At 41.2% G+C, this 11,644-nt stretch overlaps 1 protein-coding gene across 4 annotated transcripts in view; it reads right to left on the reverse strand.

Annotated features, from left to right (window-relative positions):
* The window catches only part of WASHC4 (WASH complex subunit 4), a 56,329-nt gene extending 45,373 nt beyond the window's left edge, over window positions 1-10,956 (reverse strand). For all 4 annotated transcript variants that reach the window (XM_068402515.1, XM_068402516.1, XM_068402517.1 and 1 more), the window contains exons 1-6: window positions 10,867-10,956; window positions 6,425-6,564; window positions 5,298-5,351; window positions 5,107-5,172; window positions 4,891-4,936; window positions 2,415-2,482 (exon numbers count right to left, since the gene is read on the reverse strand). In XM_068402515.1, coding sequence (XP_068258616.1) covers window positions 2,415-2,482; window positions 4,891-4,936; window positions 5,107-5,172; window positions 5,298-5,351; window positions 6,425-6,564; window positions 10,867-10,927 — 435 coding nt within the window. In that variant the 5' untranslated portion in view covers window positions 10,928-10,956. The remainder of the gene's footprint in view (window positions 1-2,414; window positions 2,483-4,890; window positions 4,937-5,106; window positions 5,173-5,297; window positions 5,352-6,424; window positions 6,565-10,866) is intronic.
* Between the last annotated feature and the right edge of the window lie 688 nt (window positions 10,957-11,644).

Raw genomic sequence — 11,644 nt, forward strand, 5'->3', positions numbered from 1 at the left:
AGCCACAGAATATTGCTTTCAAAAAAACAAGACAATGTCTTTGAGAGGTATGTTTGACTAAAGCAGAACTGGAGCTCAGTTACATAGTACCAAATTAATAAGAATAGGTCAACTCTGACCACGTAAAGTACTATCTTAATTTCTATAATGGATTTTAACAAGGCATTCCTTGAGCAATAGGGTAAATAAATCTGAATGTTCCTTAACTGCAATAATATTTGCTCATTAATGCACCCTTGTAGTCCCATCAGGGAAAAATCAGCATGTGATGAGTCCAGCCAGTCAGCACACAGATGGTTCACAGCAGACAGCCCACGCTGGCTAACCAGCCAGCCTGCTGCTGCTGCCAGAAGGCTGGCTAACAGCTGAATTCTGTCTTTCTCTCCATCAAAAATAGATCTTATTTGGGCTTCTGCCTTCTATTAGTCACCAGTTTTCACAAAACATAAAAGTGTCATTACTTCTTATACTTGTATTGCTCTATCAAATGCAGCTGAAACAAGCCAACAGATTCCAGAGGAACGGATTAATAGACAATTGAGATCATGTTTCCTGTGGAAGAGGCACCAGTTGCCATTTTAAAACTTCCAGGAAACGGTCCAATTTAACAGCACATGCATATTAGCAGCTACATAATACAGACGAAATTATAGTTTTATCAGAGTTCTTCAAATACACTGTCTTCTGCAGAATCAAGAGCACCTACCTAGTGTTTCACAGCACTATTTTGATAATTTTTTTTAAAAAGTGTTTTGACATTGCAAATTTGAGGCTATTACATCTAGTTAATCAAGAAATCCTGAACTCAGAAGAGCCAATAAACCAACTGGTGGACATTAGCTCTGTGAAAGCAACATTTCACTTATTTTGTCATCTTCATTCATATTTTCACACCGCCCTGGGAGATATGCTTATAACATTGACCAGAACAGCATTTCCCAGTTTATGGATACAGACTACTACTGAGTGGATTTAGGGGAACACAGCAGTTGAAAAAGAAAAACTCAACAAGGAAAAAGTCTTCCTCACAGCTTTACCCAAAGCAATACACACCTGTTAGCACTGTAACCTTCCCCTTGGGGCAACATCCTGCCACCTCCCTTCTTTCCCAAGTTGCTCAACAATCAGCAAGCCATCGTAGCGTACATACAAAGTGGGCTCACAAGCAGTACAGCTACATTTTTGTATACTGTTTACCCTATAAATATACACATCAGCATATACCCATAAATAAACATAAATTGTTCTACAGAGTGGGTTTGCAAAGCACATAGATATCCAGACAGCCAGTCACCCTGCTCTCAACTTCCCAACTTCCACCTGGACAGAGTATCCTGGTAGGAAAAAAAAAAAAAAAAAAAGGAGGGGGAAAAAAGTCTGGAAAAACACAAGTGTACAGTAGCCCCATTTCAGAACACTAAAAGGTCTCAAACATCTACTCAGTAAGAAATAGAAGATGAAGGAAGAAACTGACAAAATTGATAGGACAAAAAGCTTGAAAAATGGGGAAAAAAAACCCAGTACATCCTACTAACTAACTGCTCTTGGACATGGTAAAGGAGGTTGAGAAACAACTTCCTATAGCATTCAACCTGTTATAACTCAGTAAATGACTACTGCCATGCTAGTATACAGCAAGAACAGGTATTTTAACCTTTGTTAAACTAGAATTTGTTTAAACATTCTGGAAGCTTCCTGTATATTCTTTACTTCAACATAGATATTTCATTACAAGCAACATTGCACAAAAATAAAAACATTTTTGGGAACAGGACAGTTACTTAAGCTATACTGAAGACAAAAAAATTCCACAGTAGACTGAAACCCAAGAGCACAGGAAATCCTCAGAAGAAACACAGATCCTGTTTTCATGCAAAGGACCCTGATAACAACTAAACTGTCTAAGAAATTAGTGTTCTTCCCTGAAAGTTTGAGTGAGGCACAAGCAATTTTTTTCCAGGTACATGTTTTAATTTTGCTTTCTTCTATGAGCTAAAAAAAGATATATAAACAATTAATCCATTCCCAACGTTCAAAGAAAACTAAAGCTTGCTAATCAAAACTCCATAAAAATAGGTATCTTTAACTTTACCATCAAATGAAACAACCTCAATTTATCTTCTTACTGAAATTTTCTTAAGTAAATTCTAATTTCTTTGAACAATGATTACACAAACTGTAATTTCTTCTCTCAATAGCCTTTCAGAGTTTTAGATAAGTATAAAACCAACTCAAAACAATGTGTGATACATCAGCTGGTTGTGACAGGTCTGCAGACAAAACATAGTAACCTATCAAATTACTGTAATGCCTTTCAGCAAGATGCAAGCAGGATACTGCAGACTGTTAAATCCACTTTTCAAGTAAAATTAAGATCATAATTGATGTAAAAAAAAAATCAAAACATACTCTACCTGCAAGAAAGAAACAAATCTTCCCATCTGTATTTGGCAATCTCCCTCCACCATGCTGGAATCTGCGGCTGGAAAGATAAACATTTGTCACTGCTTTCAAAAGCCTGTGTTAGACCTGTTAACTCAACATTGAAGCTTGCCCTCCAAGCCATTTGTTTGTCACACAAGTGGAGTGCACTGTTATAAGCATACTGATGGAGCCTTAAAAACTTAATTTTGCTTTCCTAAGCTGGACTTGTTTTTGAAGTTTCTTTCTCATTAAGAATTACATTGTTTATAAGTTAGACACAAAGCAGGGAAAAGTCTCCATCACCTGAAAGAAAATAAAGTATATGAACGTAATTCTTCAAAGGCATATTTATTATGTAACTTAACATAAAAGTCTCCTTTTTAAAAAGTTTGTATGAAAACACTCGGTATTTATATTGCAAGGAACATCCTTGGTAGTTATTTACTGAAAGAATATACTACATCATTAATCAGAAGAAAAAGCTGTGTAGCACACAATTTCCTCAAGAAACTGATTTTCTTTCTCCTACATATCATCCTGCACAAAAGAACCGGCTCACCATCACAGCGTCAAAGCATTACCCGTATGACAAAGTACACTAACAGGATAATATTAAATACAATAATTACATCACCAATGCCAAATTGTTTCAGTCAGCTGGAGCAGTTGTAATACTACCTGACAAAATACAGTCTTTTTAGTGTGATGACAAATTAATGGTCTGAACTTGAGATTTCTCTATTGGGCCACTCTGAGCAAAAACGGCTTACAGTTGCAGGTTTACTTGCATAAGAAATGCAGCTCTTATTGCTTCATAAAACATGTTCTTTTAGAGCAGTCACCAGAGACTAAAGGAGTCTCCATACTTCTGTAAGATGGAGCTATGGGACAAGATTATAAATATTGCATGCTTCCCCTTTACAGATTTTATGTAACCTTCACTCTGTTTAGTGTATGTCCCAAAAAACCCGATCCAACTATTTAAAGTTCCTAGATTAGCCCTAGCCACTCCAAGGACAAGAGGAAAAAAATGTTTCTTTATACAGAAGGAAAAGGACAGCACAGTATTTGTTTCACTTCAGCCATCCTTGAGCCAGTAACTTTGCCAGCTGTTCTAAATAAGTAAGCTTGCTGTTATCAAAGCAGATGCTACAAGGAGGAATATGGAAGCGGAGAACGTAATTTCTGCATCCCTATCTAACCCACAGAAGGCTGGCCTCTCAGTTCCTTCCATTCTCAAGCATTCCCTGCAGAACACCCATCAGGAACAAACTGCTGCTGTGACATGGTAATCTGCAACAGTCTGACTTTTTTCGTGCTCGAAACGTGGAGAAGTTTTGAGGGATCCCCTAGTATCATTTTGGCAGCATATCACTTTCTTTTAAGATATTTAAAACTACGTCTGATAAGGAGTGAGAATCTGCTGAGAAGAAAAACAACAAAACCCACACTTCTTCATTTTCCTTAACTGAACCACAGCAGTCATCTTACATAGCACTTAAAAGAATTATAAACAGTCCCTATCTCAAAGATTTCACATTCCTCAGTATTTCTGTCACAGTCGAGGCTCTTGAAAAGCTTTAAAAAAGCCCTTTCACAAGACCACTATGAAAGGGCCTTCCTTTTCTCTCAGATTTCTGAAATAGCAGACAAAGTTAGGTGGTATGTCTCTAAATTAACTCAGTAATATATTCATTCCTCAGGACCAAGAACTGTGCTTATTCCCAGACTAGCATCTTTTAAGGCAGAAGCTTAAGACCAACCCTTCCAAGGAGTTACCAGTTTAATTCCAAGACAAAGAGCAGGGTCTCATGATTTGTCAACTGAATTGACTTACAATCACTTGTGCTCCTGTATTATGTCATGATCTGAACAGTAGTACAAGTACTATTACCTGCACTTGAAGGGCAGATGACATTAACACACTGCAACTTCTCTTGGAACAACTATGATTGCATAAGTCAAGTGTGCAGGACTTGGTCCAAGTCATTTATTAATGGTTTCATTGTTTTATTACAATCAAATTACAGATTTATTGTTTTACTACAACCAGTGTAAAATCTAGTCCCAACAGGAAATACGTTGGTTTAGGATGCGTTTACACGTGAAAAACAGGTTTTCAATGCCATACTTTGAAAAAGAGCTGCTATAAGCTCAGGTTTCTATATGTTATACATGAAATACAACCTCAACAGCCATACTCACTACTTCTTACGTAAATCAGGCTGCAATAAAACCTGCTGTTAAGGTAACACATAAATCTTATTATCTTAAGCTAACTCAGGACAGTTACAAGACACTAACATATATCCCTATAACCTCAAAGTCCATTATTTGGTGTTCAGCAGTCAAAGACACAGAGAAAACATGTATTCATATTATAAAATTACACTTACAGTAGCGTTGAACATAACCTGAAGCAATAACATAAAACTACAAATTTTTACAGTAAAGGGAGCTACTTACCTCCTTCTCCATAGAACAAGAGGCCATTATAAAATTTAGTTTCTGCCTAACAACAAAAGCAGAAATTTGTTTTTTATTAAATAGGATATATGAAATCATGCTATAAAAATTTAGACATTATATCTTGTTTCTTTACTGCTAAAGAATAAATTTATATATCAGCTTGCCAATCTGCAAACATTTTCATACACAGTAATAAATGACAGCTGAATTTACCTCATATTTTAACTTCTTGATTTCACAGCAAAGGGCAGCATACACAGTTATTACTTTGTTTAGAACCTAGACTCAAAGGGGAAAAAAACACACAGATTATAAATAGATTCATGTTTAGAGAGCTTGGTTTTAGCTAGAATAACTCTATTTATTTTCCTATTTTTTTTTTCTTTTAAGCATAAAGTGCTTACCTTGTTTTCTGTCTTTATGAGCTCCAGTAGGGAGGACTGTTCATATGGCAAAAGCTAAAATCAAAAAAAAAAAAAATACAACAAATGAACAACTTTAGAAAATATTAGTCAAAAATACATTTATCCAACTAGGTAAGTAATTTTTTTCCCCCGGTTTAATCTCAAATAAGGTCAGTAATAAGAAAGCAATAATTGCACATTACTGGCAACCTACGCTGCAGAAAACCTTCACTCTTCACATTTACATGGAAATACCTTTCCTTTCACTCTAGGCAAAAAAGGTAAATAACTAGCTATACTATATAGCATTTGCAAAAATTTACTTACAAAACCTGGAAAGCAAAAGCATGGTCATTATGGTTTATGCAGAAAAAACAGCTCAGGAAACGTAAAACGTGAATTACGAATCCCAAATGCTGGAAATAGGATGCATAGCGTATATCTGTATGCAGGCACTGACATTTTGTACTGAAGTCAGCCATGATTTTGACTAGTTCATATACATACAGCACTGTGCTGGCCCTACACATAATTTATTCAAATCATTCAGACAGATGATTACTTGAGTGCAACTTCTGCACAGACAAGTTCCATTTGGTAACAAAAGCACTTCTAAATTATGTCTGCAAATTCAGTGAAAAGAAAAAAAAATAAAGCTCCACAAAGCACAGAGAACTTATGACCAAGGAAATAACCACCTCTGGAAGACAGAAAATACTGTACCAAGGCCATTAACTCAAAACACAACTATAAATACACACACAGTTCGCTCTGCAGTTATACAACTATTAGTGAGCTCTTCTGGAACCCCAAACCCCAGATAAAAAACACCAACACCCACAGGGAAGAAGTATGCTGGAATTTGCCTTCCCAACACATGAAGTATAAATTCATTTAGCTTCCACTGGTATCCAAAAGACTAGAAAATAATAATATGAAAACATCTTCTTTTATGATATGCACCAATGCATTAATTACTTGATAATTAAAACAGTATTGGATAGGTTTCTCAAACACAGTAGACAACATTTTAAGAGTACAAATGCATCATGCTTTTACTTCTCAGGTTTTGAAGGGAAGGAGGAACTGGGAAAATAACAGTTGCAACACATTAAATATATGAAGACCTTTAATGCAATGGGATCAAGACTGAAGTCCCAAACATCTCCAACAGAGTCATCCAAAGCATCTTCAGTTCTCTTCAACTGAGACGTATATTCCTCAAGAAATTTTCCGTAGTTCTTCAACTGCACTTCAGCATGGATTTCTGAGGATTGACAACATTTATACAGTTTTATAGACTATTCAGTAAACTGCAATATCAAAAAATGTATAAGAAAATATTTAATCTGTTGCTATTCAGCTTGTAGTATTCTATTCCTCATTTTGCCGCAGCATTTTTCCTTAATAAAACTGTATCTTTAATCCAAAGTTCTTGTTTGTTTAAAAACAATCCTATGACTCAGTGTCAGTTTAAAAGAAATCTAACTGCTACTTAAAAGAATACCAAACATCGAAGCAGCTTGCAGAAAATTATTTTTTAAATTTGTATATATTTTCAAACTAAGATCTTAACAAACCTGACCTAGTCACATCAAGATGCTGAGCAAAGAAATGACTGTAGAAATCGTAACATGGCAGGTGATTCTACCCATCGGCTGAACCAGTACATATGCAATTATATCAGAACTTTGAGTCAATGGGTCTAATCATTTTGGCCTGAGTAGTTGTGTTAGTAGCAATCCCCCTTCCACTCTCTCCCTGCTACCTCTCAGGAAGTCATTTGGGCATTACATGGGAAGTGTTTCTGCTTTTAATCAGTCCCCCTACTTGCAAATTCACCATCTTCAAGCAGAACTTTTCTTCTGCTTAGCACCTGGACATTGAAATGCACAGCTGTCCTGTTACTGCTCAAAGCAAGTATGTTATTATGTTCAAAAGGTAACATTCAGCTGGTCAAACACCAAGAACAGTGGCATTAATTAGCAAAGTAAGTCTAAAGATAATTGGTCCACAGAAGTTTCATTCACTGATCTTTTTTCTTCCCACATTAAGACACCACCCCACCTCCTCAATTATACACAATTACTGACTTAATTGCATAATCTGAACTACGGAGTGAATGATTACAGATCAAGGATTCCATGCTCAGTAAGGAAGTACAATCCTTTTTCATGTGAAGACTAAAGTGTTTTCCCCATAATTAGATAACAAATATAATAGCTTGTGATCTTCTGCCATTTGTTGAAAACAGGATTATCTAAAAAACTTAGAGAATATAAATCAGCTGAATAACTGAACTTTTCCTAAACAAGAAGTCAACTTTCATGTAGCTTTATATGTGCCCTTTTCACATTTCTGCCAAGCGGGCTGCTCTAGAAAGTTAAAAAACTTGTATCCTTTTATTCTGTAAAGGTGTATGTTTCACCTCTTACTCATCCACATTGCCAATAACTGAGCCACATGGTAGTTGATGGCTACTTCAGAGGAAGACCACTGCTGAATCAATTATCACTCAGACATTTTTTGGAGAAAGAAAGTATTTTACTAGAGACCGTGCACTACGCATAAGGGGAGGAATGAATAACGGCAAATTAATAAGATGAGAAGGACTATGCACAGGAAGGTTGAGACTGAGAAGGAGACAGGACTGCAATGAAGTCCTGAACTAATTGGAAGCTACTACTTTGAAGCCAGCAGCAATGCCAGCCATAAGGGCACAGGGACTGCAAAGCCTATCCAAGCAGCACAGTAAACTCTCCCACACTAAGTTCTGCATTAGTGCCATTGGATTCTACCTGTACCTGCAGCCTAGACAGTGCACAGACACTGTCAAAATAAGGAGACTGAATTTCATGTGAACAGCTAAGAAGCAAGTGAACAAAAAACTCTCCATCAGCAGTATACACTCCAGACAGTGATGTGCACCCCTGGAGTTGTATCATATTATTCTATTCCATCAAATTAATCTCATGTTTCAGGTTCCTTCCAGTACAACTTCTGGAAGCTCTGCTGCAAAAAAAACCAGTAGAAGATCAATGGATGCAGAGCCCTGCAGAAGGGAGTTTAACTAGCCACCATGTCAGCTTCAGTACTTTATGGCTGGAAAATCTGGAGTATGGAGACGTTATTATAGAGGTATGCTGCAGTATTCCCCCAATCCTATCTCCTCCCTTCGCACAAAAGACTAAAAGAGCAGAGAAACTGACAGAGATATTGGGGCTTTATAGGAAGAACAGAAAAAGCTTCCAAGTCATACAAGAGCAGGAAATTGGCACTGCTGTTCAAATCAATCCCCTACAAAACAGGCAGCTTTCTCAAACTAAATCTCGCAGCAGCAGCGCTCTGCTAGAGATTCACAAGCCCTCCCCTTTCCAGCAGCCAAATGATGGATTGGAACAATGCTATAGCTCAATATAACTGATATTAAATATTTCTGAATACTTAACTACTGATAGCCATCAATTTGCCACCTTGTACGGAACATATATAAAATGAGACAGGTGTGAATAATTTCTCACTATTTTAGAGAGATGAGAGTGAAAGCTAGTAGCTAGCCAGATATACGCACGGTTAAACTGATAAAAAATGACTTGGAAATAGGGGAAGCTTTTTAAGATGCAGAAAAGTATTCCTAAATAAACTGGCTCACATGGAGAAAAAGAAACCACAGAAAGCAGATATTTTCTTTTTCTTCAGAGCAGCAGACATACTTCACAAGGTATAATCTGTTTACAATAGTTTGAATTAGTTTTCCTCAGGTGAAAAAATGAAAGCATTACAATTGGAAAATGTGAGAGACGTACTCAGCAGTACAGATTCCCCGACTTAATCTTATCTTCTATGAAGATAACATCAGCAATATCAATATTCAATGGACTTACTGCCACAGCAGGATTTGCAAGTGCTATGTCCATAAATATCTGGGATGGAGACACAACAAACCAGACTTATTTAGTATATTGTGTACTCAGTTGAGAACATTATAATTGCTAAAGGTTAGCAATACAGTTATTAAGTGACAGTAGACAATAACAACAAAAAATGTTTTTCAAGTCACAAGATTTTTCTTTGGTTTTTCCCTAGAAGAACAGCGTGTTCTCAACGGAAGATCAGCCTGTTTGTTCACGGTCAAGATGGTGGTAACGGAGCATATTATGTCATGTAAAGTTCTCATAGCCGCACTCAATGTCACAGGGAAACTAGTGGAGATCTGGCATTTTGAGTAAAAGCTACATTTTTCATTCTGCAGCTAAGAGAACTGGTAAAAACCTCAGCTCAGGGCAGCTTCCATTTCCACTGAAATTTTTACAAGGACAAGGAGTGACAGGACGAGGGGGAATGGTTTTAAACTGAAAGAGGGTAGATTTAGATTAGATATTAGGAAGAAATTCTTTACTGTGAGGGTGGTGAGACACTGGAACAGGTTGACCAGAGAAGTTGTGGATGCCCCCTCCCTGGCAGCGTTTAAGGCCAGGTTGGATGAGGCTTTGAGCAACCTGGTCTAGAGGAAAGGTGTCCATGGCAGGGGGGTTGGAACTAGATGGTCTTTAAGGTCCCTTCCAACCCAAACCATTCTGTGATTCTATGAAATCCAGATTGAACGAATATGGCATAAACAGTATCGTCCCTTGGGATAACATTATATGTGAAACAGTTGGTCCACGAGTGCCATATTTCCACAGCAACACCTGGTGCAATTAATTTGGCACAGTTCAATTTACAGTGTGTACTACAGTGTGACAAGCATATATGTTCCCTGTTTAGAAAGTAGGTCACCTCCACAGGCTGAGAAAAACGTGGATTTTGACAGGCGCACAAACCCACTGTCAAAGACTTCAGCATCACAAGGTCTTATTTAATTATTTTTTAAAGGTGAAACCGCAAGTGACTGCCCAACTCCGTGCCAGAAAGCCTCTGCCGACGGAAGCCGCACACAACTCACTTGTCTCGGTGTGACTTCTCTGGGTAACCGAGGAAGCAACTACAGAAATTTGTGAGCCACGAGAAACGATCGGGAAGGAACGAAACACCATCCCCAGGACGAGCATCTGTCCCTCCCGCCCGGTTCGTGCAAGAAAAAGCCTCGCAAGGCTGCCTGCCCCCTCCCTGACGCGCTGGGGGCCTGGAGACGACTCCCCTGGGGGAGTGTGAAGGATGAAGGGCGAGGGGTTCGAATTGCCACTCGCCCACCCCAAACAACCCCCGACAACTACGGGGAGGGTGATGGGAAGATAAAAAGGTCACCGCGACAGGCCACCCCCGCAGGCCCGACCGCAGGAGGAGCAGCCCTCGGCTGGCGGCTGGGGGAAGGGGCGCGGCGGGCGCCCGGCTCCCCGCACAGGGCAGGGTCCGTGGGGGAAGCTGGGGAGGGTGAACCTCGCTCAGCTCCCACGACTGAGCTTCCTCCTCCCTCCCTCCCGTTCCCAGCGGGGGTGCAGCGGCGAGCGGGGCCGGGAGAGGATGAGGGTCTCCTCAGCCCGCGCCTTCCCCCCGCACTCTGTGGCGACTACCGCCGCAGCCGCGCTCGCCTCGCTTCGCGCCGGCCCCTCCCTCCGCGCGCCCTCACTCTGCGAGCCGTCGTCGAGGCGGTCGAACTCCCAGTCCGGGGACAGGGTCTCCAGCGCCATCGCCAGCGCCCGGCAGCGGCTCCCCCGGCTCCCCCGCCTCCCCTGACTCAGGCGCACGAGACTTCCTGCCCCGCTCCCGCGCCGCACTCTGGGAAATGGAGGCGGAGGGGGGCGCTGGGACTCCGGGAGGAGGCGGGACGGCGAAGGCGGCGGAGGCGGCGGCGGGGCGGGCAGCAGCGCCCCCGCGAGCACGGCCGCTGCATACCACCACCGCCCCCCTTCCCCCGCCGGCGCCCCGGAGGCGATGGCGGGCGGCCCGCCCCGCCCCGCCGCGTGCCTTGCGCGGTTGCGGGCCATTGGCTCCCTCAGGGCTCGGCGGGCCGGTGCTTGAGTGTGGCGCTGCCGAGGTTCCTGCGGGGCGGGCAGGGGTGCCTCGGGGGTGCGGTGGGGCAGGGCAGCCCTCTCTCTCAGCCCTCTTTCCTCTGGCCCCCCTGCATCTGTGCGCTGATCGTTACGGTGAAGCAGGGCCTGTCTCTGAGGTACCAGGCCTTTGGGAGCTTGTCTGGTTTTCCCCTGGTGTACAGGGCCCCGGCCCGAGTCCCTCTCACAGCGACCCCACACCTCTGTCACGTTGCTGAGAAGAGGGGAGGCTCTGTCGGGTAAAGTCGACAGTGTGACTCCCCTCCCCGCACTTCCCCTTTCTGGTGCTGGGGGAAGGAAGCGGTGGGAGGAACTACCCCAGCTCTGGGGGAGGGTCTGGAGCTCAGAGGCAGCTCC

This window comes from Nyctibius grandis, chromosome 5, assembly GCF_013368605.1.
Source record: "Nyctibius grandis isolate bNycGra1 chromosome 5, bNycGra1.pri, whole genome shotgun sequence".
Taxonomy (NCBI): domain Eukaryota; kingdom Metazoa; phylum Chordata; class Aves; order Nyctibiiformes; family Nyctibiidae; genus Nyctibius; species Nyctibius grandis.